Below are 27,908 nucleotides of genomic sequence, written 5' to 3'. Positions count from 1 at the left end.
CATCAGCCAAACCTTAGGCATACCAAAATCAACTGTTTGGAACATCATTAAGAAGAAAGAGAGCACTGGTGTGCTTACTAATCGCAAAGGGACTGGCAGGCCAAGGAAGACCTCCACAGCTGATGACAGAAGAATTCTCTCTATAATAAAGAAAAATCCCCAAACACCTGTCCGATAGATCAGAAACACTCTTCAGGAGTCAGGTGTGGGTTTGTCAATGACCACTGTCCGCAGAAGACTTCATGAACAGAAATACAGAGGCTACACTGCAAGATGCAAACCACTGATTAGCTGCAAAAATAGGATGGCCAGGTTACAGTTTGCCAAGAAGTATTTAAAAGAGCAATCACAGTTCTGGAAAAAAATCTTGTGGACAGATGAGATGAAGATTAACTTATATCAGAGTGATGGCAAAAGCAAAGTATAGAAGAGAGAAGGAACTTCCCAAGATCTAAAGCATACCACCTCATCTGTGAAATACGGTGGGTGTTATGGCCTGGGCATGTATGGCTGCTGAAGGTACTGGCTCACTTATCTTCATTGATGATACAACTGATGATGGTAGTAGCAAATGAATTCTGAAGTGTATAGACACATCCTATCTGCTCAAGTTCAAACAAATGCCTCCAAACACATTGGCCGGCGGCTCATTCTACCACAAGACAATGATCCCAAACATACTGCTAAAGTAACAAAGGCATTTTTCAAAGCTAAAATATGACCACTTCTTGAGTGGCCAAATCAATCACCCGATCTGAACCCAATTGAGCATGCCTTTTATATGCTGAAGAGAAAACTAAAGGCTACTAGTCCCCAAAACAAGTATAAGCTAATGATGACTGTAATACAGGCCTGGCAGAGCATCACCAGAGAAGGTACCCAGTAACTAGTGATGTCCATGAATCGCAGACTTCAAGCAGTCATTGCATGCAAAGGATATGCAATAAAATACAAAACATGACCACTTTCATTTACATGACATTGCTGTGTCCCAAACATTATGGTGCCCTGAAATGGGGGGACTATGTATAAACACTGCTGTAATTTCTACATGGTGAAACCAAAATGTATAAAAATGGCCTTTATTAAAATCTGACAATGTGCATTTTAACCACATGTGATTTTTTTCTATTACAAATCTCAAATTGTGGTGTACAGAGGCAAATAAATAATGTTTTCCCCAAACATTATGGAGGCCATTGTATTTTTTTACCAAAGCCAATTACCCTACTAACCTGTTCACTCTCGTTCTATGTTATGCCTAAATTTTGCATCCTACGCACTAGAGGGAATTTACAGATTCCAATTAACCTACAAACATGTACTGTACTTATTTGGAATGTGGGAGGAAACCCACATGGTCACAGGGAGAACGTTCCACACATACAGCACCCATAGTCAGGATCTAACGTGGGTCTCTGGCACTGTGAGGCAGCAACTGTGCTGTCCTGTGGGCCCAGAAACAATACACATAGATAATATACAATTATAATTTTTTTTGTAAATTAGCAACTGTACCTCTCGTGCAAAAATTCAGTTCTTAGTGCAACCACAGAACCATACAGTCCATGGGAGATTATAGTTGCTGAGGTTAGTGCATAGTTTTCAAGAGCCTTGTAGCTGTTGGGAAGAAACTGTTCTTGAACCTGGAGATCATGGTTTTCAGGCTCATGTACCAAGATGTTAGTCGTGAAATGAGAGTGGGCCAGGGTGGTGTGATATTGGTTGTCTTTTTGAGACAGAACATCGGAGATATCCCTTCAATGGTGGGGAGCGGGAAGCATCTAGCACTCCTCATTTCTGGGCTTTTGAGTTGGCGAACCTTGAAAGTGGTGACACTGGTGGACAGGGTGGTGATGAGGGTATTTGGCATGATTGCCTTCATCAATCAGAGTATTGAGTATTGGAGTTGGGACGCCATGTTATAACTGTATAGGTCATCAATGAGTCTACACTTCGGAGTACTGTGTGCAGTTCTGGTTGCCCAGCTATTGGGAGGATGTCATTAAGCTGGAAAGAGTGCACAAGATCTTGGTGCACAAGATGGGGCATTCAGCTCCAGGGAGTGGTTGGATAAACTTGAATTGTTTTCTCTGGAACATCGGAGGTCGAGGGGAGACGGTGTATAAAATTATGAGAGGCATAGAACCTTTTTTGCAGGGTGGAAATGACCAACACTAGAGGGCATAGCTATAAGGTATGGGGGGTTGTGGGGGGGGGGGGGGAAGGAAAGTTTAATGGAGATGTGCGGGGCACGTTTTATTGCACAGAGTAGTGGGAGCCTGGAACACACTGCTGGGGGTGGTGGTGGAAGCAGATGCAATAGTGGCATTTAAGAGACTTTCAGATAAGCACCTGGAAGTGCAGGCAATATAGGGATATGGACCATATAGCCAGTTTAATTGGCCTCAGGTTCGGCACAAACATCATGTGCTGTACTGTTCTATGTTCTATAAATTCTTGTAGTCCCCTCGTTGAAAACCTATATCCTCTGGTTCTGTAAGTCTTTGTAATTGGGAGAAAAAAGTCCCACTATCCACCCTGTTAATGGCCCATGTGGTGTAATAAGCGAGTTCGGTATCTCGACTGAGCATGCGCAGGTCATAGGTCGCAGGGGAAAAACATTCTCGCCCGCTGATCTGCTGCGTGTAAACAAACCTTCGTTTCATCCGTATTTTCCAGTTTTGCTTCGTAGAGGTAAGAAAATACTGCTTTCAAAACTGTTAATTAGGTGCATATAGCACTACGATGATTTTGTAGGTTTTATTGCTTTATGTTTCAGTGAGTGAGATAGTGACAGAATAACAAGCATTTTTTAATTCTTCGTTTTGATGGGGGGGGTGGAGAATGAAATGAAATGTATGATTTCTATAACTATCGAGAGACTTCTGAATGAGTCACGGTTCATCTCTAAGGCTAGAATATTTGTCGTGGTTAAAGTTTGATGCAAGTTAAGGACAATGTTTTCCATTTCAACCTGTTTCAGTGCTGAACTGAACGTGTTCTCTTACCCGATCACAGACATGCTCGCTGCTTTTTGTCTGAAATATTGAAATTAACGAAAATTTGCACTTCGGAATTAATTTATGGAGCGGGGCGATCCCGTGATGCGGATATGTTTTCATTTTTCACCGGAGGGGCAAGGAAATCTGGCAAAGTGTTCAGACTCACAAACTCAGTGACGTCAGTTTGAGCTGATCACTTCAGAAGTGTTAGTGGGGAGCCCCTTCGTACCAGTGACCTCAATTCTATCAGTTTTAAATAATCAAGTAAATAAATTATGAAGGGTCTCGACCCAAAATAAATCTGAAGATGGGTCTCGACCCGAAACATCACCCATTCCTTCTCTCCAGAGATTCTGCCTGTCCCGCTGAGTTACTCCAGCACTTTGTGTCTACCTTTGATTTAAACCAGCATCTGCAGTTTTTTTTTCCTATAAATAAATTATATTTCAGACATACTGTAAGTTGGTGATACCACAACTAGAGTCTGAAGCTGGGTCTCGACCTGACGCATCACCTATTCCTTTTCTTCAGAGATGTTGTCTGACCGAACTGCTGAGTTACTTCAGCTTGTTGTGTCTATCTTGGGTTTAAACCTGCATCTGCAGTACCTTCCTACACAACTAGAGTCTGTCAGGTGTTGGACTGTTTAAAATGACAGGGTCATGTAAGAACAAAGATGAGAAGAATCCGAATCCAGGGATCAGAGACACTGAGGAGCAGCGGCCTCGGAGAGCTTAACAGTTACTGAGCTAGGAAACTACACGTCAACCCCGAGAATCCACAGCAAAGATCGAGTGAAGAGGAAAACCTACCCGAGGAACTGCATCGGGCCAACAGTTTGAGTTGTGAATGTGCAGATGTGAACATTGTGTCAGAGAGTGTGTTAAAGGGGCAGGCGGCTCAGACTGATGTCACTGAGTTTGTGGGTCGGAACACCGCCAGAATTCCTTGCCCCTCTGGTGAAAAATGAAAACATATCCGCGTCACGGGATCGCCACGCTCCCCAACTTAATTCTGAAGTGCGAATTAGACAATAGACAATAGGTGCAGGAGTAGGCCATTCAGCCCTTCGAGCCAGCACCGCCATTCAATGCGATCATGGCTGATCACTCTCAATCAGTACCCCGTTCCTGCCTTCTCCCCATACCCCCTCACTCCGCTATTAACGGCAACATTTTCGTTAATTTCAATATTTCGGACAAAAAGCAGCGAGCATATCTGTGATTGGGTAAGAGAACATGCTTGGTGCAGCACTAAAACAGGTTGAAATGGAAAACGCTCTCCTTAACCTGTCCTCAAACCTTAACCACGACAAATTATCTAGCCTCAGAGATGAACCGTGACTCATTCAGAAGTCTCTTGATAGTTATAGAAACAATACATTTCATTTCATTCTCCACCCCCCCCTCTAAAACAAAGAACAATAAAAATGCTTGTTATTCAGTCACTATCTCACTAACTGAAGCATAAAGCAATAAAACCTACAAAATCATAGTAGTTTTGTACAAATTAACCATATATACACCTTATTAACAGTTTTGAAAGCAGTATTTTCTTACTTCTACGAAGCAAAACTGGAAAATACGGATGAAACAAAGGTTTGTATACACGCAGCAGAACAGCCGGCGAGAATGTTTTGCCCCTGCGTCCTACGACTGGCGCATGTTCAGTCGAAAAACCAAACTCGCTTATTTAAGTGCATGGGTGGGGATGACTTGCTGTAGATGTACAGGGCCTTGGTGAGACCATGTCTGGACCTCTTGTGTGGTCTTGAACTGCTTATCTGAGCGTAGAGGTTCTTGCTGTGGATGGACCTCCCTGAAGATCCATATGCTGTACCCTAGGGTGGCAGGTTTTTGTTTAGAGATACAGTGTGTAAATAGGCTCTTCAGCCCACCGAGATCACGCCGACCAGCGGTCACCCTTACACTAGTTCTATCCCAGACACCAGGGACAATTTACAGAAGCCAATTAACCTACAAACCTGCATGTCTTTCGGATGTGGGAGGAAACTGGAGCTGCCGGAAAAAACCCAAGCAGTCGCAGGGGGAATGTGCAAACTCCACACAGACAGCACACAAGGTCAGGATTGAACCCTGGTCTCTGGCATGTGAGACAGCATCTCTACCCGCTGCTCCACTGTGCCACCCTTAGCTTGCAATCTAACAGGGAGTTGGAGGCAGAGACTCTCACAACATGTAAGAAGTACTGGAAGAACCCTCAAACGGCCTAGTTTAGTTTATCGGCACGTGTACTGAGGTACAGTGAAAAGCTTATGTCACCTGCTAACCAGTCAGCGGAAAGACTATACATGGTTACAGATATGGGATAAACGTTTAGTGCAAGTTAAAGTCCGGTTAAAGATAGTCTGAGGAACTCCAGTGTGGTAGATCGTAGCTCAGGACCGCTCTCTAGTTGTGGATAGGATGGTTCAGTTGTCTGATAACACATGAGAAGAAACTGTCCCTGAATCTGGAGATGTGCATTTTTACACTCTGTACCTTTTGTCTAATGGGAGAGGGGAGAAGAGAGTGTGAGCCGGGTGAGGCTGGTGTTTGATTATGTTGGTGTTCTTGCTGAGGCAGCGTGAAGTGCAGATGAAGTCAATGAAAAGAAAGTTGGTTTGTGTGATGCTCTGGGCTGCATCCACAATTCTCTGCAATTTCTTGCGGTCTTGCATGGAGCTGCTGAGGCATTGTGATTAAACGCCATCATATCTGCCAGCATTTTGTTTCCCTGAATCTGAGAGGCATGTGTTTTCACACCTGTACCTGTTGCCTGGTGGGAGAGGGGAGAAGAGGGAGTGACCAGGGTGAGACTTCCTGGTGAAGGGCGATTAGTTATTTGCATGAATAATTATTAATATAGGATCTCTTAAGTTGTTTGAGTTTCAGCTTAGAGTGCATCCAAGAACGTTTTTTGATAGGGGAGTTTAATTTATGGTAAGTTTCAAAGGCAGCTTTAGTGCTGCTCTACAATGGTACTGGTTTCACAAGGAGTGCTTGTTTATAAAGTGCAGCACCACCCGTTTGATCTGAGTGCATGATTCATACAGAGGGCGGGCACAGCAAGTAAATCACTGCCTTTCAGTTTCTTTAAAAAGCTCTTATTTCATTACCCCTGAGGACTGAGAGGTTGGTGTAGAATGGAGCCCAACACGGAAACTCTTTAACTCTTTGATGACCAAACAGTGCAACACGGCGACATGGCAGCCCAGTGGTGGAGTTACTGCCTTACGTCACCAGAGACCCTGGCTCAATCCTGACTACGGGTGCCGTCTTTACGGAGTTTGCCCATTCTCCCTGTGACTATGTGAGGCTTTTTCCAGGTGCTTCGGTTTCCTCCCACACTCCAAAGACATACAGCTGATCGCTGGGCGGCACGGACTCTGTGGGCCGAAGGGGCTGTTTCCACACTGTATCTCTAAAGTCAGACGAGCAGTGAGATCCCTGGTGTTGTTACTGGCATTGGAATCCTGCAAGTTGCCAGTGTACATTAAAGGTTTAGGTTTATTATTGTGAATAGTGTACAGTGAAGAGCTTTGTTTTTTACTTTTGGAGATACAACGTGGAAACAGGCCCTTTGGGGCCTGTGCCGACCACTGATCACCCATATACTAGTTCCATCCTACACCCTAGTAACAATTTACAAAAGACAATTGATCTATAAACCCGCATATCTTTGGAATTTGGGAGGAAACCAGAGCATCCGGAGGAAACCCACGCAGTCGCAGGGAGAACGTGCAAACTCCGTACAGAGAGCACCCGTAGTTCTGATCGAATCCGTTTGTCTGGCACTGTAAGCCAAGTACAATAGATAGAGCAAAGTGGTGGATAAAGAGTGCAGAATATAGCTTTCAGCATTGTAGCGCATCATTTTTAGACAAAGTCCATGTCCACAATGGGGTAGAGGTGAATCGGACTGTACCCTAGCTTAGGGAAGGATCATTCCGAAGCCTAATAACAGCGGGGAGGACGCTGGTCCTCAGTCTGGTAGATTGTATATTTAAGCTTCTGTACCTCTGGTGGATGGGAACAGGGAGAAGAAGGAATGTCCGGGATGGGACAAGTCTCTGTTTATGTTGGCTGCTTTTTTGAGGCAGTGTGAATAGTGGGTCAATGATGGGGAGTCTGGTCTGTGTGATGGACTGGGCTACATCTACAACTCTGTCATTTTTTATGGTCTTGGGCAAAGCTGTTCCCAAACCAAGCTGTGATGCATCCTGCCGGTATGAGGGAATGCTGGGGATAGTCAGCTGTGTCAGGCAGCATCTCGGAGTCGGAGTAACACAGAAACAGGCCCCTCATCCCACCGTGTCCACGCCAGCCTTGTCCGTCTCCATGAATCACATTTAACTGCATTGGGACTGTATCCCTCCACTACCTTTAGGATAAATTTAGACAGACTTTGAAGTCGGCAAGGCATAGAGACAAGGAGTCATACAGCACGGCAATGAGCCTTTCGGCCCACTTATTCTACGGTGACCAAGATGCCCCATCTAAGCTAGTTCCATTTGCCCATGTTTGACCCAGACCTCTCTAAACCTCTCCTATCCAATTGTATCTGATTTCACCACTTAAATTTTTAAGATAGTTTTGATCAGGCTAGGACTCTTAATCATGTATTGTGCTCTTTCCGCTGACTGGAAAGCATGCAACAAAAAGCTTTTCACTGTACCTTGGTAGATGTGACAATAAACTAAACTGTAACTTTATTAACTTTATTAACTTTATTTATATGCTGTAACTGTAATTCTTTTTGTGCACAACCCGCAGGCATTGCCACTTTCATTTCACTGCACATCGTGTATGTGTATGTGACAAATAAATTTGACTTGACTTGACTTGACTTGAACTATTCCTTGAAGCATAGGAGGATAAGGGGTGATCATAGAGGTGTACTAAATTATGAGAGGAATAGATTGGGTAGACGCACAGTCTCTTGCCCAGAGTAGGGAAATAGAGAACCAGTGGACATAGGTTTAAGGCGAGGGGGGGGGGGAAGATTTAATAGGAACCTGAACGGTAAGTTTTTTGCACAAAGGGAGGTGGATGTAAGGAACGAGGGGAGGGAGGGAAAGAGCTGGAGGTGAGAAATCGGGTCCGGTAACAAATTACCTCAGGCAGGCAGGCTGGTGCCTGGTGGGTCATTTGTTGGCTAGGGAAGGTGTGATCTCAAGAGGGATACCATGTGGTGAATTGTGGAACTGGTTAAATGACTAGGGTGGAGGTAGTGTTAGAGAAGTTACTTAATTCTCTAATTTTAGTTAAGTTACTTAATTCTCTAATGCTTTTTCCCCAGCCATACTCTGACCCCAGTGAGTTACTCCAGCACTTTGTGTCTATTTAAAGAAAATGCAACTGAGTGGTGGGTGCCAGGGGTGGTAGTGGAGTCAGATACGATAGGGTCGTTTTAGAGGCATCTAATAGATGGATGCATGGATCTGCAGCAAATAGAGGGATATGGATCATGTCCAGTCAGAGGAGAATAATTTATCTTGACGTCGTGTTTGGTACAGACATTGTGGGCTGAAGGGCCTGTTCCTGTGCTGTACTGTTCAATGGAGATTGAATTAGCTGAGATAGGGCATCTTGGTCAGCTTGGACAAGTTGGGCCAAAGGGCCTGCTACTGTGCTGTACATTTCTCTGTTCTGTGAGAGGTTGTGGAGTGAACACTGTTGGAGGTTGTTTTCCTTTGATTGCAGTTTGGTTTACTACGCCTGCTTATCTAAAGACTCAAAATCAAAATAGAAGCACTCAGCAGAATCTGTGGAAGGAGAAGCAGAGTTAATGTTTCAGGGCAATGAACTTTCATCAGACCTTGGGGAGAGAGAAAACAGGTTAATATGTGAGAGGGTGAGAGACAGGATCAGTTTAGTGACCACTCTGCAGGTGCAGATCTGTTGAACATTTTCTGTTTTTATTTTAGATTTCCACCATCTGCAGATTTGATTATCATTTGCTGCACAGTGGTGCAGCGGGTAGAGCTGCTGCCGCACAACGACAGAGACTAGGGATCGATCCTGACCTCTGGTGCTGTCTGTGTGGTGTTTGCATGTTCTCCCTGTGACTGTGTGGGTTTTCTCCTGGGTGCTCCGGTTTCCATCAATATCACAAAGGCAAGTGGGTTTGTAGGTTAATTGTATAAAAAAAAAAATTGCCCTTGGCGTGTAGAGTTCATAAGTACTAGGAGCAGTATCAGGCCATTCGTCCCATCATGTCTATTCCACCATTCAATCATGGCTGATCTATCTCCCCCTCTCTACTACATTCTCCTGCCTTCTCCCCACAACCCCTGACATCCTTACTAATCAAGAATCTGTCAATCTGCGCCTTAAAAATATCCATTGACTTGGTCTCCACAGCTGTGAATGAGAAAGTGGGATAACAAGGAAATAGTGTGAACGGGTGATTGCTGGTCGGCGTGGACTCAGTGGGCTGAAGGGCTTTTTTCCAGGCTGTATCTTTCAATCAATCTTTTTGCTAGCTCTAGGCTTCACCCTTTTGTGAGCTGATTTAAATAGAGCTATCCTGGGCCCTTGTACAATAAGAGTGCCCTTGTATGTGCTTCCTGCTCTGATATACAAACAGACAACGTTAGGTTGTGATTAACATTGAAGCACCTGTTTGCGTACTGTTGTGGGTTATTGGCACAGCTGGTAACTGACAAGGGTGCGGCTGTTTAGTTGAGTTATATTTAAGCTTAGGTTTTGATTTATTATTGGCACATGCACTGAGGTACAGTGAAAAGCTTTGTTTTGCATTGCCACAAAGGGGTCCAGCCTAGAGATAGCAAATTGAGGTATTGAAAAGATGCTGCACAGAAACAGGCCCTTCGGGTCCAGGCCGACCATCGATCATGTTCACAGCAGATCTCTGCTATCCCACTCTCTCATCTGCTCCCTGCACATTAGTGACAATTTACAGAGGCCAATTAACCTACAAAAAACTGCTCGAATGGCCTACTCCTACACCTATATTCTATGTTTCTATGTCTTTGGGATGTGGGAGGAAACCGGAGGACTAATTTTTTTTCCTTAGTACCTAATCAGATGTACAGCACTTTGGTCAACGTGGGTTGTTTTTAAATGTGCTATACAAATAAAATTGACTTGACTTGACTTGACTTGACTAGGAGAAAAACCACGTGGTCATGTAGAAGGTAGAAACTCCAGACCCGAGGTCAGGATCGAGCCCAGGCTATTTAGAGGCCAATTAACCTACAGACTAGATATACCGTACATAAGCACAATCAGTTCAAACTCGAGTACAATAGGTCAAGTACAATAGGTAGAGCAAAGGGAAAGATACAGAGTGCAGAATATAGTTCTCAGTATTGTAGTGCATCAGTTCCACAGACAAAGTCCATTGTCTGCAGTGGGTTAGAGGTGAATCTGAATTGCCCGGACACTGCCACAGCATGGGCCGCTGGCTAATGTTGGAACACTGAGGCTGGGTGGGCCATTTGTAGGCTAGTATGAACATGTTTGGCCCAAGGACCTGCTCCACTCTGCATGGCTCTATGACTATTGGCCAGCAGGGAAAGTGCTTGAAAGGACTGGTCACACGACCGCTGCTGCCTGCGTGTGATTGGCCCTCACATGCTGATGACCAGCCCGACACAGGTCACCTATCCATGTTCCCCAGCGATGCTGCCTGACCCGCTGAGCTACTCCAGCACTGTCTTTTTTGTTCCTTGTCTTCTCCCCCAAAAATCTTTTTCTACCACTTGCTCAGAACAGGAGAGTACAGGTCACCAAAGGTATGTCTCCGTCACTATTGGTGGGCAGTGGGGACCAGTGTAGATAGGTATTGGTCATACTGCATGGAAACGGGCTCTTTGGCCCAACTTCCCATGCTGACCAAGTTCCCCCTTCTACACTAGTCTCACCTGTCCGTGTTTGGCCCAGATCCCTTCAAACCTATCCTATCCGAGAACCTGTCCAGAAGTCTTTTAAATGTTGTTATGGTTCTTGCCTCAACTACCTCCTCTGGCAGCTCGTTCCATACACCCACCGCCATTTGTGTGAAAAGGTTGCCCCTCTGGTTCCTATTAAATCATGCCCGTCCCACCTTAAACCCATGACCTTTGGTTCTAAATCAAGTCAAGAGAGTCACAAGTGTTTTATTGAACAATGAAATTCCTACACCACAACAGAATATGTAAATATAGTACTCTGAAAGCAATATAATAAATGTGAAAAATAAGTTTTATATATATATATACACACACACACACACACACACACACACACACACACACACACACACACACATACACACACACACACACACACACACACACACACACGTAGACACTAAATGCTGGAGTAACTCAGTGGGGCAGGAAACATCTCTGGAGAGCGATGTTTTGGGTCGAGACCCTTCTTCAGACTCGACCCGAAACATCACCCATTCCTTCTCTCCAGAGATGCTGCCTGTCCTGCTGAGGTACTCCAGCATTTTATGTCTACCTTCGATTTAAACCAGCATCTGCAGTTCTTTCCTACACATATATATTCTCATACTCGCATTCTGCCTGCCTACCTTTTGCTGGCTGTCTTTTTGAGGCAGAGACTCCTGAAAATTCCTTCGATGGTGGGGAGGTCAGTACCCGTGATGGACTGGGAAGTGTTCACCACTATTTTGCGATCTGCTTTGCTCCTGGGTGTTTGAGTTGCAGACCCAGGCCGTGATCTCTACTGTACGCCTGTAGAGGTTCAAGAGAGTCCTCTCTGACATACTCTGTCATTTCCCTACTCGGGGTAAGAGATTCTGTGCAATTTCCCAATCTGTTCCCCTCATGATATTGCACATCGTGGTCAACATGTACGAGTTGGGCCGAGGGGCATGTTGCTGTGATGTGTGACTCTCGTTAATAATGTTTAACGAATCCCCACTTTAGAGTGCGGAAACAGGCCCTTTAACCCACCGAGTCCGCCCCAACGTGCGATCCCCATAACTAGCACTATCCTAGTTGTTGGCTGTTGGCTACACTGCAAGGGCCAGGAAGCGAGTGGGCAAGATCATCTCTGACCCCTCTCACCCTGGCCACAAACTCTTTGAAGCACTTCCCTCTGGAAGGCGACTCCGGACTGTCATAGCATCCACAGCCAGTTTTTTAAACAGCATTTTTTCCACGAGTGGTAGTTCTACTCAATAACCAAAGTCTAGTCTCTTTTGTGCTCTGGTTTATTTTCACCCACATGTTTAGACCGTAATGTTGTATCCTTATTGTTTTGATGTGGTGGTTGCCTTATTCTTAATTGTTAACTGTATGTTTGTGTTGTCATTTGTGAGCGGAGCACCAAGGCACATTCCTTGTATATATGCATACTTGGCCAATAAACTTAGTCATTCTATGCACTAGGGACAATTTACAATTTTACCAAAGCCAATTAACCTACTATCCTGCACGTCTTTGGAGTGTGGGAGGAAACCGGAACACCCGGAGAAAACCCATGTGGTCACAGGGAGAACATACAAACTCTGTACAGACAACACCCGTAGTCAGGATCGAACCTGGGTCTCTGACGCTGTGAGGCAGCAACTCTACCGCTGCGCCCCACCCCCCACCCTGCGTCGTGGGATCATTTGCTTTAGAGATTTCCGTGTTCTCTTTGTGAATCATGGAATTTCTCAATAGAACAAGGGGTTGAGTTGTTGATCAGCATTCCTGGCGAAAAGACGATGATATTTGACGCGTCCTCAGAACCTGTTTAAATACTTGCACTTTGCACATTTAAATTGGGTGACTGTTGGATTGAAATCCAACCCCTTTGTACCTCACAGAAAGACTGATGTGGAGGAGGAGTGGAAAGGTTGTTTACCAGCATCATTTTAGGTCTCTCGTTCAGATCCGAGAGATTTTGCACAAGTGTGGCATGTGATTCATTGATGCGTACGTGAAGAGACAGTAGTATCTGCCAGAACACTCTAGAAAGTTCCCTAGCTTCAGGCAGTGCAGAGCTGTCTAATCCAGTGAGCAGCGCATTTTGCCACTCACTGCCTGGGTGACTGGCACTCCCTGCCTGCGAGGCTGAATGTCGAGAGGCCGCCTGTGTTTAATGCTGGGCCGCAGAGAGGGGAGGTTCCTGCCTGATAAAGGAGTTGGAACAATAACTCGGCCACCCACCACAGCCCCAGAACTGGCCGTGGTAGGAAAATCCACCCTTATTCTCCTGCCTTTACACCCGCTGTGTCTGTCTGACTGCTCTGCTCTCGAATTGTTGAGGAAAAGAATGTTTTGATTGATTGAAAGAGTGTGGAAACAGGCTCTTCGGCCCACCGAGTCCATGCCGGCCACCAATCACCTGTTCACGCTAGTTCTATGTTATCCTACTTTCGCATCCACTCCCTACACACTAGGGGGGAGGGGGGGGGGGCAACTTATGGCTTAGGATGCCATTCAGCCCAGCGAGTCCATGACAGCCCTCGTTTCCTTCTAACCTATTCTCCCCCACATTCTCTCCAACTCCCCTCCACAGATTCTACTCCTCACCTGCACTCTAGGGATGATTTACAGATGCTAATTAACCTACAAACCCACATGTCTTTGTGTAGTGGGAGGAACACAGGGCGAACATGGAAACTCCATTACGGAGTCATACAGGCCCATCGGCCCATCTCGCCCTTACCGACCATCATGTTCCATCTACACTCGTCCCCCCCACCGCCTATGTCTGGCCCATATCCCTCTCAACCCGTCCTATCCATTTACCGCTCCAAGTGTCTTTTAAATGGTGTTGATTAGAAACTATGGAAAGGGTTATGTGGAGGAGGCAGGAGAAAGGGATTGAGAGGGAGAGGTTGATCAGCCATGATTGAATAAGGGAGTAGACTCCGTGGGCTGAATCGCCTACTTCTGCTCCTATGACTTATGACCTTACCCGAGGTCAGGATTGAACTTGGGTCTCTGGCGCTGTGAGGCAGCAGCTCTACCAGCGCTTTTTCGAATGGTATTGATGTTAAAACAAGCCCCAACTGCAGTGCTGAGATTAAACTTTGGATGGACATAAAGTGCTGAAGTAGATCAGTGGATCAGGAAGCATCTCTGACTGAGGTTGAACTTGTAATCTGAAGCCTGAAGAAAGATCCTGACACGAAACCACCGGTTTTAAAATCATCCCACTTTCTTGACGTTTTTTCCTTCAAACAATCTACTCCAATCAACTTGAGCGAGTTTCTGTCTCATACCCTCTGGGTCAGTACCTAGATCACCTGAGGTCTCCTGTGTGACTTGTACTTTCACTCCATGACCGTGTGGGTTTACTCCGGTTTCCTCCAACATTCCAAAGTCTTACAGCTTTGTAGGTTCATTGGCTTTGGTAAAATTCGGTAAGATTGTAAATCGTCCATGTTGTGTTGGATAGTGCTAGTATACAGGGAGGTCGGCATGGACTCGGTGGGCCGAAGGGTCTGTTTCCACACTGTATCTCCAGTCTAATTTGGTGTTGTAAATTTAGCTGTTGTAAGTTCTAGCTCCTATTCATTCAAAGTTCCTCTAACCCAGTTCTCATTCATCTGGAGGTTCGGAATATGTGCCACAGTCTACCCAAGTGACTAATATGTATAGAGAACGGAGATGAGGAAGAACTTTTTCAGTCAGAGAGTGGTGAAGGTGTGGAATTCTCTGCCTCAGAAGGCAGTAGAGGCCAGTTCGTTGGATGCTTTCAAGAGAGAGCTGGATAGAGCTCTTAAGGATAGCGGAGTGAGGGGGTATGGGGAGAAGGCAGGAACGGGGTACTGATTGAGAGTGATCAGCCATGATCGCATTGAATGGCGGTGCTGGCTCGAAGGGCTTAATGGCCTACTCCTGCACCTATTGTCTATTGTCTATTGAGAAAGGTTGAAGTCCCTTTAAACCCAGTAAAAAAGTTTTTCATCGTACGCTATCTTGTGTCTCAACACCATCCTATCTCTTGACCCACCCTGAGACGACATTACTTCCATTTATGTTTAATGGTTCGATGGTGCTTTATTGCCACATATGCAAAACACAGTGAAATTCTTTTTCGAGTTGCCAGATTAGACACCATATCCACAGTCCAGTCCTCGCTCTAGGTCTGATGGAGCTGCCCCTGATCCAGGCGAGCCCCAGGCTGCTGCAGGGCCTCCAGCCGTCACCTTCGTCTGGAGATTGTTCAGCGAACCAACGTCCCTCTCCTCACCTTTGGTAGCTTAAAAACCCACGGTATGAACATTCAATTCTCTAATTTTAGGTGACTAACCAACGACTCTTTCAATTTTATGTAGACTTTAGGGATATAGCATGGAAACAGGCCCTTCAGCCCACCAAGTCTACGCCGACTAGCATACCAGCACTATCCTACACACAAGGGACAAATTACAAATTTACAGAAGCCAATTAAGCTACAAACCTGTACGTCTTTGGAGTGTGGGAGGAAACCGAAAGCGCTTGTAGGCAGGATTGAACCCAGATCTCTGGCGCTGTAAGGCAGCAGCTCTACCGTCGCGCCACTTTTTTTTTCTCCCCTCTCTTTTCCCTGTGCCCCACCTGGATGTGCACCTATTTCTCCCACAGTCCTGACCCCCCACCCCACCCCATTTCCACTTTTACCTACATTCCTCCTTCAAACAGTAAGCATCAGTGGTCAGAGATTGGGAAATGTTGATTACAATGGGATCTGGATTTCCTTGTACATCGCACACTGAAATAAACATGTACTACAGCGAGCAGCAATGAAGGCAAATGGTGTTGGCTTTCATTGTAAGAGGTTTTGAGTACAGGAGCAAAGATGCCTTCCCTCAATGATATGCGGCTTTGATGAGAACACATCTGGTGTACTGCATAAACACAAGGAACCGCAGATATGGGAATCTTGAGCAAAACACAAGTGCTGGAAGAATTCAGCAGGTCAGGCAGTAACTGTGGAGGGAATGGACAGGTGACGTTTCAGGTCAGGACCCTTCTTCAACTGAGAAATGATAGTCACAACCCGAAACTCACTTTGTTTTTTTGCTCTAGATTCCAGCATCTGCAGTCTCTTGTGTCGCCATCAAATATAATCACATTCTGATCTTTTTGAGAAGATGTTTGTCAATCATTGGCATATAAAAGTATCTCATAAACATTCCTTGAATTTACCTTCAAGTTTATTACCAATTACCTCGTAAGCCAGTGTGTTGTCCTGATCTCTCAGCCTACCTCATTGTGGACCTTGCACTTTTTTATGCACTTTCTAACTGTAACACTATGACGCTGCAACACTATATTCTGCACTCTGGTATTTTTCCCTTTAGACTACCTGGTGTATTTGTGTGTGGCTTGACGCACTCATGCATGGTATGATTTGGAGACACACGGAACTGCAGATGCTGGTTTACAAAAATCAGACTGAAGAAGGGTCCCGACCCAAAACGTCACCTAGTGATGTTCTCAGATATGTTGTCTGACCCGCTGAGTTACTCCAGCCCTTTGTGTCTTTTTATGGTGTGATTGAACAGGATAGCACCAAAGCTCTTCTCTGTATCTCAAAGAAACTTAGAAAGTAGGTGCAGGTGGAGGCCATTCGGCCCTTCGAGCCAGCACCACCATTCATTGTGATCATGGCCGATCATCCACAATCAGTAACCTGTGCCCAACTTCTCCTCATATTCCTTGATTCCACTAGCCCCCAGAGCTCTATCTAACTCTCTTAAATTCATCCAGTGATTTGGCCTCCACTGCCCTCTGTGGCAGAGAATTCCACAAATTCACAACTCTCTAGGTGAAAAAGTTCCTTCTCACCTCACGTGAGCCTTCTCACCTCACCTCATCTAATAATAATAATAATAATAATGCATTACATTTATATAGCGCTTTTCAAACACTCAAAGACGCTTTACAGGGATTACTAGAACATAGAGAAGAAAATAAATAGATAAATAAATAATAATCCAATACCAATCATCAACCAATACCAATTACAGCAAATTTAATTTAATTTGTCCAATCTATATGCAGGTTATCATTTCCCAGGGACTTCAGTCTGAAGAAGGGTCCTTACTTGAAACATCGTCTGTCCACTCCCTCTAAAGATGCTCCCTGACCCGAGTTCCACCAACACTTTGTGTTTTGCTCAAGATTCAAGCATCTTCAGACTCTTGTCATTATCATCTTCCATGATTACCATATTACCCACATGACTCACCCTCCAAGTTTATGTTTGGCGCATATCGCAACTAATATTTGGTGGTCTTTAAATGAGTCCTTCCAATATTGTAAGCCCTGTGATATTCCTTAGCTCCTCGGCCCAACTATTTATCTACACATGAATCACCTCTGGATTTTCAATGAATCATTAGTATTTTTCTTTTGCTAATTACACTTTTAATTTGACCTCTACATGGATGGACGGTAATGCAGCAGGTAGAACTGCTGCCTCGTGCTCTGGTCACTTGGGGTAGATCCTAACCTCAGGTGCTGTTAGTGTGGAGTTTGCACGTTCTCCCTGTGACTGCGAAGGTTTCCCACAGATGCTCCAGTTTCCTGATAGGTTGATAGGTTAATTAGAATGTAGAACAGTACACCACATGAGCAGCCCTTCGGCCCACAGTGTCCGTGCTAAATATGATGCCAAAATAAACTAATCTCATCTTCCTGCACATAATCCTCCATTCCCTGCATATCCATATGCCTATCTAAAAGCCTCTTCAACACCACTATTGTATCTATCTACACCACCACCACCTGTAGCAGTGTGTTCCAGGCACCCCTCCCCCCCCCCCCCCCCCCCCATCCTCAGTGTGGAAAATAAAATTTGCCCCACACATCTTCTTTAAACTTTGCCGCTCTCACCCTAAAGCTATGCCCTCTAGTATTTGACATTTCCACCCTGGTGGAAAAAGGTTCTGACTGTCTACCCTATCAATGCCTCTCATAATGTCACATAGTTCAACCATGTCTCCCCTTAACCTCTGGTGTTTCAGAGAAAATTGGCCATTGTAAATTGCCCCTCTTGTGTAGATGAGTGGTAGAATGTAGTTGATCAGAAAGTGAGTAGAATGGGTTGGAATAGTTGTGTCCCCAACAACTTAGGAACACAACACAACACTAACATCAGCAACTGTGGACTTCTACCGAATGTATCTTTGGTCGCACGACGGACATCAGCTGTTTTACACTAGTGTTGCGGTTATTAATTTATGGAATATATTAAAATTATATTTAATGTGTGTATTGCATTTATGGGCCTGTTAAGCTGCTGCAAGCAAGGATTTTGTTTCATTGGTGGTGCATATGCCAATTAATCTTGCTCTCTCTCGGGAGAGTCTAGTGAGGGAGTCCAGGACCAGAGAGCATAGCCTCGGATACAAGGACGTGTATTTAGAAAGGAGAGGAGGAGGAAATTATTTTGTCAGAGGGTGGTGATTCTGTGGAATTCATCATCACAGACGGCTGTGGAGACCAAGTCATTGGGCTTTTCTAAATTGGAAATGAACAGATTCTTGATTAGTATTGGTGTCAAGGGTTATAGGGAGAAGGCAGGAAAATGGGGTTGAGAGGGGAAGATAGATCAGCCATGATTGAGTGGTGGAGTAGATTTGATGGGCCGAATGGCCTAATTCTGATCCTATGACTTATGGACTTATGAACTCTCGCTCTCGAAAATTCTTGACCTTGGCCCAGTCTCTGGCTGAGTGTGATTTAGCAGTGATTATGTTAGTTACCTTTTGGTCACTTTCCGCTTGGCTCAGCACTATACCCTGTCAACCCTGTTAATTATTCACCCTGGAACCACGCACTGAGGCCTCTGTGTGAATCAATTTATTGGTTGCAAATTTTTGGGTCTCGGCCTCTAACTGAGCTGCAAAGATAGGAGTCAACTCCAGATAAACAATTTCCCTTCCCTGCTTTATACAGAACTTTAGTTTAAAACCAACTGCAGCGTTTGTCAACTTTTCTTTCTGGCTCGAGGTGAAATATCTGCAGCAACATCCTCATTGACTAGTTTGCCGACTGAATTCGATGAAATCACTAAGATTCCCTTTGCACAGGCCCTTCAGCCCACAGAGTCCATGCGACCATCGATCATCCCGTACACTAACCTATGCACACTCAGGACAATTTTATAACTTGCCGAAGTCAATTAACCCACATGTCTTTGGATTGTGGGAGGAGACCGGAGCACCCGGAGAAAGCTCCCACAGTCACGGGGGACATTACAAACTACGTACAGACAGCACCCGCAGTCAGGATCGAACCTGGGTCTCTGGCGCTGTAAGGCAGCAGCGACCGCTGTGCCATCGTGCTGCCCCAGAGGCTGAGGGGAGGCCTGACAGTAGTATATAAAATGATGAGAGGCATGAATAGGGTAAACAGTTAGAACCTCTTTTCCCCACCGTGGAAATGGCAAAGACTAGAGGACATAGTTTTAAGGTGTGAGGGCCAAACTTTAAAGGAGATGCATTTTACACGGAGGGTGGTGAGTGCCTGAACTGTGCTGCCAGAGCTGGTGGTGGAGGCAGATATGATAGCGGCGTTTACGAGGCTTTTAAAAAGGCATATGATACATGAGGAATGCAGGGATGTTGATCACGTGCAGGCAGAGGAGATTAGTTTATTTTGGCATCGCGTTCAGCATGGACATTGGGGGCTTGAGGGCTTGTTCCTGTGCTCTACTGTTGTATGTTCGGTGATCATTCCTGTTTTACTGGAGGGCAGTCAACAGGGCAAGTGCGAATTGTAGAAGAATTACTTTGGGCAGATGCGTTGGCTGAAATCTGGTTAGATGCTGCGTTTTAAGTTTGCAGCATAAAACTCACGGGCTGTTGTTTCCAGATCAGTGAGGTAGGAAGCTGATACTGTGGTGAGCTGGTTACACCCAGAGGGCACCGGAGAACGGGTTTTGCCAGAAATTCCTCAGCAGTTAACGCAGACACAGATTTAGTTTCATTTGCCGTTATTCCATCCAAGATACCTGCATCACAAAGGGGGAGAACAGTGGCGCAGCGGTAGAGTTACTGCCTCACAGCGCCAGAGATCCGGGTTCCACCCTGACCTCGGGTGCTGTCTGTATGGAGTTTGCAGGTTCTCCCTGGGTTTTCTCCGGGTGCTCCGGTTTCCTCCCATGCTCCAAAGATACAAGGTTTTGTAGGTTAATTGACCTGTAAATTGTCTCTCGTGTGTAGGACAGAACTAGTGTAGAGGTGATTGTTGGTCGGTGCGGACTGAGTGGGCCGAAGGGCCTGTTTCCATACTGTATCTCCAAACTAAACTAAACTAAACTAACTAAACTAAAATACAGCACAAGAACGGGCCCTTTGGCCCATAATGTTTGTGCTGAACATGATTTGCCAGGTTAAACTAATCTTCTCTGCCTGCACATGATGCATACTCTATTGTCTGCATATCCATGTGCCCATCTAAACGCCTCTTAAACTTCACTGTTGTATCTGCCTTAACCAGCACCCCTGGCAGTGGGTTCCAGGCACTCGACTCTGTGTGTGTGTGTGTGTGTGTGAAAAAAACCCATTGTTAAACTTTACCCCTCTTACCATAAAGCTATGCACTCTAGGCTTTGACATTTCCACCTTAGAGAAAAGGTTCTAACAGCCATGCCTCTCATAATTTTATATACTTTCATGAGATTTTAGTTTAGTTTAGAGATACAGTGCGGAAACAGGCCCTTCGGCCCACCAAGGCCGCACCGACCACTGATCCCCGCAGATTAACACCATCCTACACACACTAGGGACAATTTACACTTATACCAAGCCAATTAACTTACAAATTTATACGTCTTTGGAGTGTGGGAGGAAACCAAAGATCTTGGTGAAAACCCACGCAATCGCGGGAAGAATGTACGAACTCCTTACAGATACCATTCGTAGTCAGGATCGAACCCGGGTCTCTGGCGCTGCAAGCGCTGTAAGACAGCAACTCTGCCGCTGCGCCACCGTACCGCCGTGCCTCCCCTCAGCCTCTGGCGTTCCAGAGAAAACAATCCAAATTTGTCTAACCTCTTCTTGTGGTAGAAGCAAGGAGCTGCAGATACTGATTTACAAAAAAAGATGCAAAATGATGGAGTAACTCAGCGGGGTCAAGCAGTTTCTCTAGAGAATGTGGATAGGTGACGATTCAGGTCCGAAGAAAGATCCTGACCCAAAACGTCACCTATCCATGTTTTTCCACAGATGTTGCCTAACTCGCTGAATTACTCCAGCAGTTTGTGTCTCTCCGTGGTCTGAATACCTACTAATTCAGGCAGCGTTCTAGTAATTCATTGGCTGTTTTCAAGAGAGTTCGATTTAGCTCTTAGGGCTAAAGGAATCAAGGGATATGGGGGAAAAAGCAGGAACGGGGTACTGATTTTAGCTGATCAGCCATGATCATATTGAATGGTGGTGCTGGCTCGAAGGGCCAAATGGCCTACTCCTGCACCTATTTTTCTATGTTTCTAAACCCCTTCTGCACTGAAGACTCCACATCCTTCCTGGGCAGAACTGCATGCAATACTGTGACTGTCTACCCTGTCTATGCCTCTCAGCTTACTCGGTATCTGAACTGATTGTTTCTCCCCATTAACATGATGAGTCACATTTCGATGCTGACAGTCACGAGCTGCACCTCACAGCGTTTACCCACCCCTTCGTCCATTCATCCCCAATGGTCGTCAGTAATCCTCAACCGGCAGATTTCAACTACGCTTATCACCACGACAACCCTGACCTCACCCTATCGAGGATATTCCCTTGAACCTATCCATCCCCCTCCCGCTGTAATGGGTGGCACGGTGGCGCAATTGGTAGAGCTGCTGGCTCCCAGCCCCAGAGACCCGGGTTCGATCCTGACCTCGGGTGCTGTCTGTGCGTGGAGTTTGTACATTCTCACGGTGACCGCATGGGTTTTCTCTGGGTGCTCCGGTTTCTGTCCACATCCCAAAAATGTGCAGATTTTTTCCGAGTTTGAATGAAGTGGGTGAGAAAGTGGGATAACATAGAAAGAGTGTACACGTGGATGGTCGGCGTGGACTCTGCCTGTTACCATGCTGTATCTCTAAACACTCTTTCCCAGTTCTGACAAAAAGTTTGACCTGAAACATTAACCGATTCTCTCTCCACAGAAGCTGCGTGACCTGCTGAGTATTTCTAGCATTCTGTTCTAGGGGGATTGTGCTTGTATATGATCATAGTCTATATGTCAAAAAAAAGTTTGTCACTGTACCTTGGTACACGTGATAATAAAGAAACCATTGAACCATTTTCATTTACGTTATTTGATATCATTTCCTGGAGTCAGGTGAGCAAAGACTCAGACACAAAGTGTTGGAGTAACTCAGTGGGACAGGCGGAATCTCTGGAGAACATGGATAGGTGACATTTTGGGTCTGGATCCTTCTTCAGACTGATTGCAGAAGCAACACTGGTTTGAGTATAAAATAGTCTGCCTTTAATCCCGTATGCATCACAGCATGGTTTGGGAACAGCTACATCTAAGTCTGCATGAAATTGCAGAGCATTGTGGGCGTAGCCCAGACCATCACGCAAATCATCCTCCCTTCCTGTCGTGAGGCCCAGCAAAAATTGGAGGAACAGCACCTCATATTTCGCTTGGGCAGTTTACACCCCAGCGGTTTGAACATTTACTTTGCCCACTTCAGGTAGTCCCTGCTTCTCCTCTCTATCTCCTCCAACCTTCCCAGTTCTCCTACTTGTCTTTCTGTCTCAGACTACATCCTATCTTTGTCCCGCCCCCTCCCCTGACATCAGTCTGAAGAAGGGTCTCGACCCAAAACATCACCCATTCCTTCTCTCCTGAGATGCTGCCTGACCCGCTGAGTTACTCCAGCATTTTGTGTCTACTTCCCTTCCGTTGACTCCATCTACACTGCACACTGCCTTTGCAAGGACACCAGCATAATCAAGTACCAGTCTCACCCTCTTCTCCCCCCTCTAATCATGCATAGTCTTTCTGCTGGCTGGATAGTAAGTAACAAAAGCTTTTCCCTGAATCTTTGTTCACGTGACAATAATAAACTAAACTAAAGTAAAATAACATTTGACAGATTCTTGATTAGTATGGGTGTCACAGGTTATGGGGAGAAGGCAGGAGAATGGGGTTGAGAGGGAAAGATAGATCAGCCATGATTGAATGGTGGTGTAGACTCCATGGGCTGAATGGCCTAATTCTGATCCTATGACTTATGAACTTTTCTCTTCCTCTTTTCCAGATTAATGTTCGCGTTACCACCATGGATGCTGAGCTGGAGTTTGCCATTCAGCCCAACACCACGGGCAAGCAGCTCTTCGACCAGGTGGGGCTGAACTCTGGCGTTCTCTGTGCCACTGACCCACTGCTAGAAATGCCGTGTACTTTTGCCGTGATGCCTTCTGTTAGACGGTTCCAGGGCTAGGATGGAGGCAGCACCTTATAGACTTTAGACTTCAGAGATACAGTGAACAGGCCCTTCAGCCCATAATGCCTGTGTCGAACATGACGCCAAGACGGACACTTATCTGCCTATACATACTCCATACCCCTCCATTCCCTGCATATCCTTGTGCCTATCCAAAAGTCAATATTGTATCTGCCTCTACCACCACCCGTGGTAGCACTTTCAAGGCACTCACCACCCTCTGTGTAAAATAACTTGCCCCACACAGCTCCTGTAAACTTTGCCCCACTCACCTTAAAGCAATGCCTTCTCTTATTTCTCGTACTTCTCGCATTCCCAATCTCGTTGTACCCCTGGGTACAATGACAATAAAGATATATTGTATTGTATTTGATGTTTCTATCCTGGGTAAAAGATTCCGACTGCCTCACCTATCTTTGCCCCTCATGATTTTATATACTTTTATCAGGTGTCCCCTCAACCTCCAGCATTCCTGCGAAAACAATCCAAGTCTGTCCAACCTCTCTCTGTAGCTAATACCCTCGAATCCAGGCAGCATTCTGATAAACCTCCTCTGCACCCTCTCCAAAGTCTCCACATCTTTCCTGTAATGGGACGACCAGAACTGCACACAATACTCCAAATGCGGCCTAAATAAAGTCCTATAGAGCTGCAACGTGCCTCTCTGGCTCTTGTACTCAATTTACAAAACTGGTATGCTGCTTGAAGTAAGAATTTATTTGTTCAGTTTTTGGTACATTTGAAAATTAAATTAAACTCTTGACATTTCAGCTACTAGTTTCTGGCACAACCACAGACACATTTAATGTTGATTCATGAAATGCTGCATGTTCTAATTTATCCTATGTGTTGTTGTCCAAGAGACTATCGTTATCCTGAAATATTTCCAAATGCTTGGCCTATTTTCTCTGTTTAATTGAAAAATTAATTGGACCTGATACTTATGAAAGGCATCACAGTGTTTTGCTTCTGTTCAGTTTTATAATTGTTTTTTTTTGGTTTAGTTTATTACTGCCACATGTACCAAGGTACAGCAAAAAGTTTTTATGTTGTGTGCTAGCCAGTCAGTGGAAAGACAATACATGATCGTAATCAAGTCAGTTCATTGCAATGTAAAATCTGATTAAAGATAGTACAAGGGTCTCGAATGAGGGAGATGGTAGGTCAGATCCACTAGTCGGTGATAGGATTGTTCAGTTGCCTGATAACAGCAGGGAAGAAACTGTCCCTGAATCTGGAGGTGTAAGTTTTCAAACTTCTGCACCTCTAGCCTAATTTTGCAGTGATTATATAATTGAACAGCAAGTTGCTCTATTTCCTGTCTGCATTTTGGAAAATCAGGCCACCTGGCTGTGCTTCTACTCCCTGTTTACAAGCGGAAACTGTAGCGGGAGGATACGGTACAGAAGGCCACACGGTGCTGGTGTGAGGAGATGGGTAACTCCTATGTGAATGCTTTGAATAGGTGAACCTGTCCACATTTAAGGACTGTGGCCAACCTAAATGAGTACTCCCCAGCCATCTCAGACTGCCATCAGTAAGTATGTAGAGGACTGCGTGCCTACGATCGTTCCCCAACCGCAAACACGGATGGACTGTGAAATCCACCAGCAGATGAAGGGCAGGTCTGCGGCATTCAAGTGGGCTGATCCCGACCTGTACAGGAAATCTGTGCACAAGCTTCGTAAAGACATCAGGGACGTTGAGGGAAGTTACCAGTCCCAGCTGCACTCCGAGACACGCCAAAAAAAATACACACAGTGTTGGAGTGACACAGCGGGTCATGCAGCATTGCTGGAGATAAAAGGATAGGTGATGTTTCGGGTTGCGACCCGTCTTCACACGCTTTTGGAGTTTGAAAAAGGGTCCCGACCTGAAACGTCATCTATTCATGTTCTCCAGAGATGCTGCCGGACCCGCTGAGTTACTCCAGCACTTTGTCTCTATCTCTTGTATAAACCAGCATCTGCAGTTCCTTCTTATCACATAGAGAGGTGACATTTTGGGTTGGAACCCTTCTTCAGACTGATTGTGGTCAGTGGGGTTGGGGGAAGGGGGTGGAAGGAAAGTGGGGAAAGAGGAGGGGGCAGAACAAAGTGTGATGAGTGATAGGTGGATACAGGTGAGCGGGGGCTTGGGGTAGGCAGATGGTTGGACAAAGGCCAGAGGTGAACAGACTGCCGTGTGGTCTCCCAGAATAATTCTGTTCATTCCCCAAATGGTTTAAAAATTGAGAGACGATCTATCCGTTTCTTCCACAGGTGGTGAAGACTGTGGGACTGCGAGAGGTCTGGTATTTTGGGCTCCAGTACATCGACAACAAGGGATATCCAAACTGGCTGAAGCTGGATAAAAAGGTGTGTGTACTTACACTCGAGTTGGCAAATCGCTCTAAGTAACCCTGTGTATTCCTCTGACACTTTAGAATTTTATCAATGAAAGTTGGCAATGGAAGTAGTCTTATCTGCAACAAAAGGACACAATGTGCTGGAGTAACTCAGTGGGGTTGGCTGCATCTCTGGAGAACATGGATAGATGATGTTTTGGATCAAGCCTGTTCTTTAGACTAGCCCATTGAGTTACTCCATAACTTTGTGATTTTTTGTTGTTGTAAACCAACATCTGTAGTTCCTTGTTTCTATGACAATCTGCAATTCCGCTCAAAGTAAAGGAATTGCAGATGGTCGTAGTGATACAGCCTGGAAATAGGGGCTTCAGTCCAACATTGCCCACGCCGACCAACATGCCCCATCTGCACTAGTCCCACCTGACCACATTTGGCCCATATCCCTCTAAACTTTTCCTATCCATGTACCTGTCCAAAAGGCAATTAGCATATGGCTGTACGTCTTTGGAGTGTGGGAGGAAACCGGAGCACCTGTAGAAAACCCAGCGAGAAACAGGGAGAACGTACAAACTCTGTACAGGCAGCACCCGTCATCATGATTGAACCCAGGTCTCCGGCACTTTAAGGCAGCAACTCTACAGCTGTACCAGTGTGCCACCCTTTTGAAAGAACACATTATCAGCACAAACTGCCAAAGCACCTACTTAGTAGTCAAACACACTGCACCTTTAATAAACACACTGACTATTATTTATATTTCCGTGCTTTAAACGCCAGTTACCTGGGCTTGGGTGAAGGCCACACCTCTAGCTGGCCTGGAGTTTCTGCATTGATTCCTCTGCCTTTAGTTTACACAAGGGTGTTAGTCTGCAGGAAGCTCTGACCAAGGGCTGAACATACATCGTAAAACAAACTGACTCTTATACTCAATGCTGAGGTTTGCCCCCTTGTTGAGTGTGTGAACATGTTTGAAGGGCTGTTGTACAGCTGGTTTAGTTGTGGACTGACCAGAGGTGTTTTTCTGTCAGGTATCCCAGCAAGACTTGAAGAGGGAAAACCCGATCCAGTTCAAGTTCCGTGCCAAGTTCTTCCCCGAGGACGTGTCGGAGGAGCTGATCCAGGAGATCACCCAGAAGCTCTTCTTCCTCCAGGTCAAGGAGAGCATCCTGTCCGATGAGATCTACTGCCCCCCAGAAACTGCCGTGCTCCTGGCCTCCTACGCCGTGCAGGCTAAGTTTGGTGACTTCAACCTAGAGTCACACAAGGCCGGCTACCTCACCTCTGATCGTTTGCTCCCGCACCGGTAGGTGGGAAGGCCACAGAGGTTTGGCTTAGGATCTTAGGGTTGAGTCTTGAAACAGGCCCTTCAGCCAACTTGCCCATACCGACCAACATGTCCCATTTACACTAGTCTCACCTGCCTGCGTTTGGCCCATATCCCTCTAAACCTATCCTATCCATGTACCTGTCCAAATGTTTCTTAAACATTATGATAGTACCTGCCTCAACTATCTCCTCTGGCAGTTCATTCCATACACCCACCACCCTTTGTGTTAAAAAAAAAGTTGCCTCTCAGGCAATTATAAAATCCTATTAAACCTTTCCACCCTCTCCTTAAACTTATGCCCTCTGGTTCTCGATTCCCCTACTGTGGGGGTAAAAGACTCAGTGCATCTATCCGATCTATTCTTGAGGATGTCTACCCAGTGACCAACTTTGCAGCAGATCTTTCATGAGGCTGGCAGCTCCTTTGCATCCCAGCGCCAGACATCCGGCTTCATTGCTTATATTAACAACCCCCTTTTTTCCTGTCCCCTCCTATTTATGGATTCTCCTGCTTTGTGGAAAGCAGGGAAGGGTTTGTGCCCAAGATAGACACAAAGTGCTGGAGCAACTCAGCGGGTCAGGCAGCATCTCTGCAGAAAAGGATGGGTGCCGTATCGGCAGTCTGAAGGGTCCCGACCCGTAATATCACCCATCCTTTTTCTTCAAAGATACTGCCTGACCTGCTGAGTTACTCCAGCACTTTGTGTCTATCTTTGGTATAAACCAGCATCTGCAGTTCTTTGTTTCTACACAAGGGCTGGTGTCCGGCTTGTAGCTGGCAAGGTGTGGTCTTTCAACACAGAGCTGTTCATTGTTCACACCGCTCAGTTATGCAATGAAAGAATAACATTCAACTCACACTCCGCGCCT

General features: G+C 45.6%; 1 protein-coding gene across 2 annotated transcripts in view; it reads left to right on the top strand.

Moving 5' to 3' along the window:
* LOC144596606 (ezrin-like) overlaps positions 1-27,908 on the top strand; it is a 53,346-nt gene that overhangs the window by 7,276 nt on the left and 18,162 nt on the right. The window contains exons 2-4 of one of the 2 annotated variants that reach the window (XM_078405124.1): positions 23,180-23,263; positions 25,627-25,722; positions 26,741-27,015. In XM_078405124.1, coding sequence (XP_078261250.1) covers positions 23,180-23,263; positions 25,627-25,722; positions 26,741-27,015 — 455 coding nt within the window. Of the gene's footprint in view, positions 1-23,179; positions 23,264-25,626; positions 25,723-26,740; positions 27,016-27,908 lie in introns of those variants that run through there. The other variant, XM_078405126.1, reaches the window with a different exon arrangement.

This window comes from Rhinoraja longicauda, chromosome 9 (genome assembly GCF_053455715.1).
Source record: "Rhinoraja longicauda isolate Sanriku21f chromosome 9, sRhiLon1.1, whole genome shotgun sequence".
NCBI lineage: Eukaryota > Metazoa > Chordata > Chondrichthyes > Rajiformes > Arhynchobatidae > Rhinoraja > Rhinoraja longicauda.
This window is presented reverse-complemented; position numbering and strand designations above follow the sequence as displayed.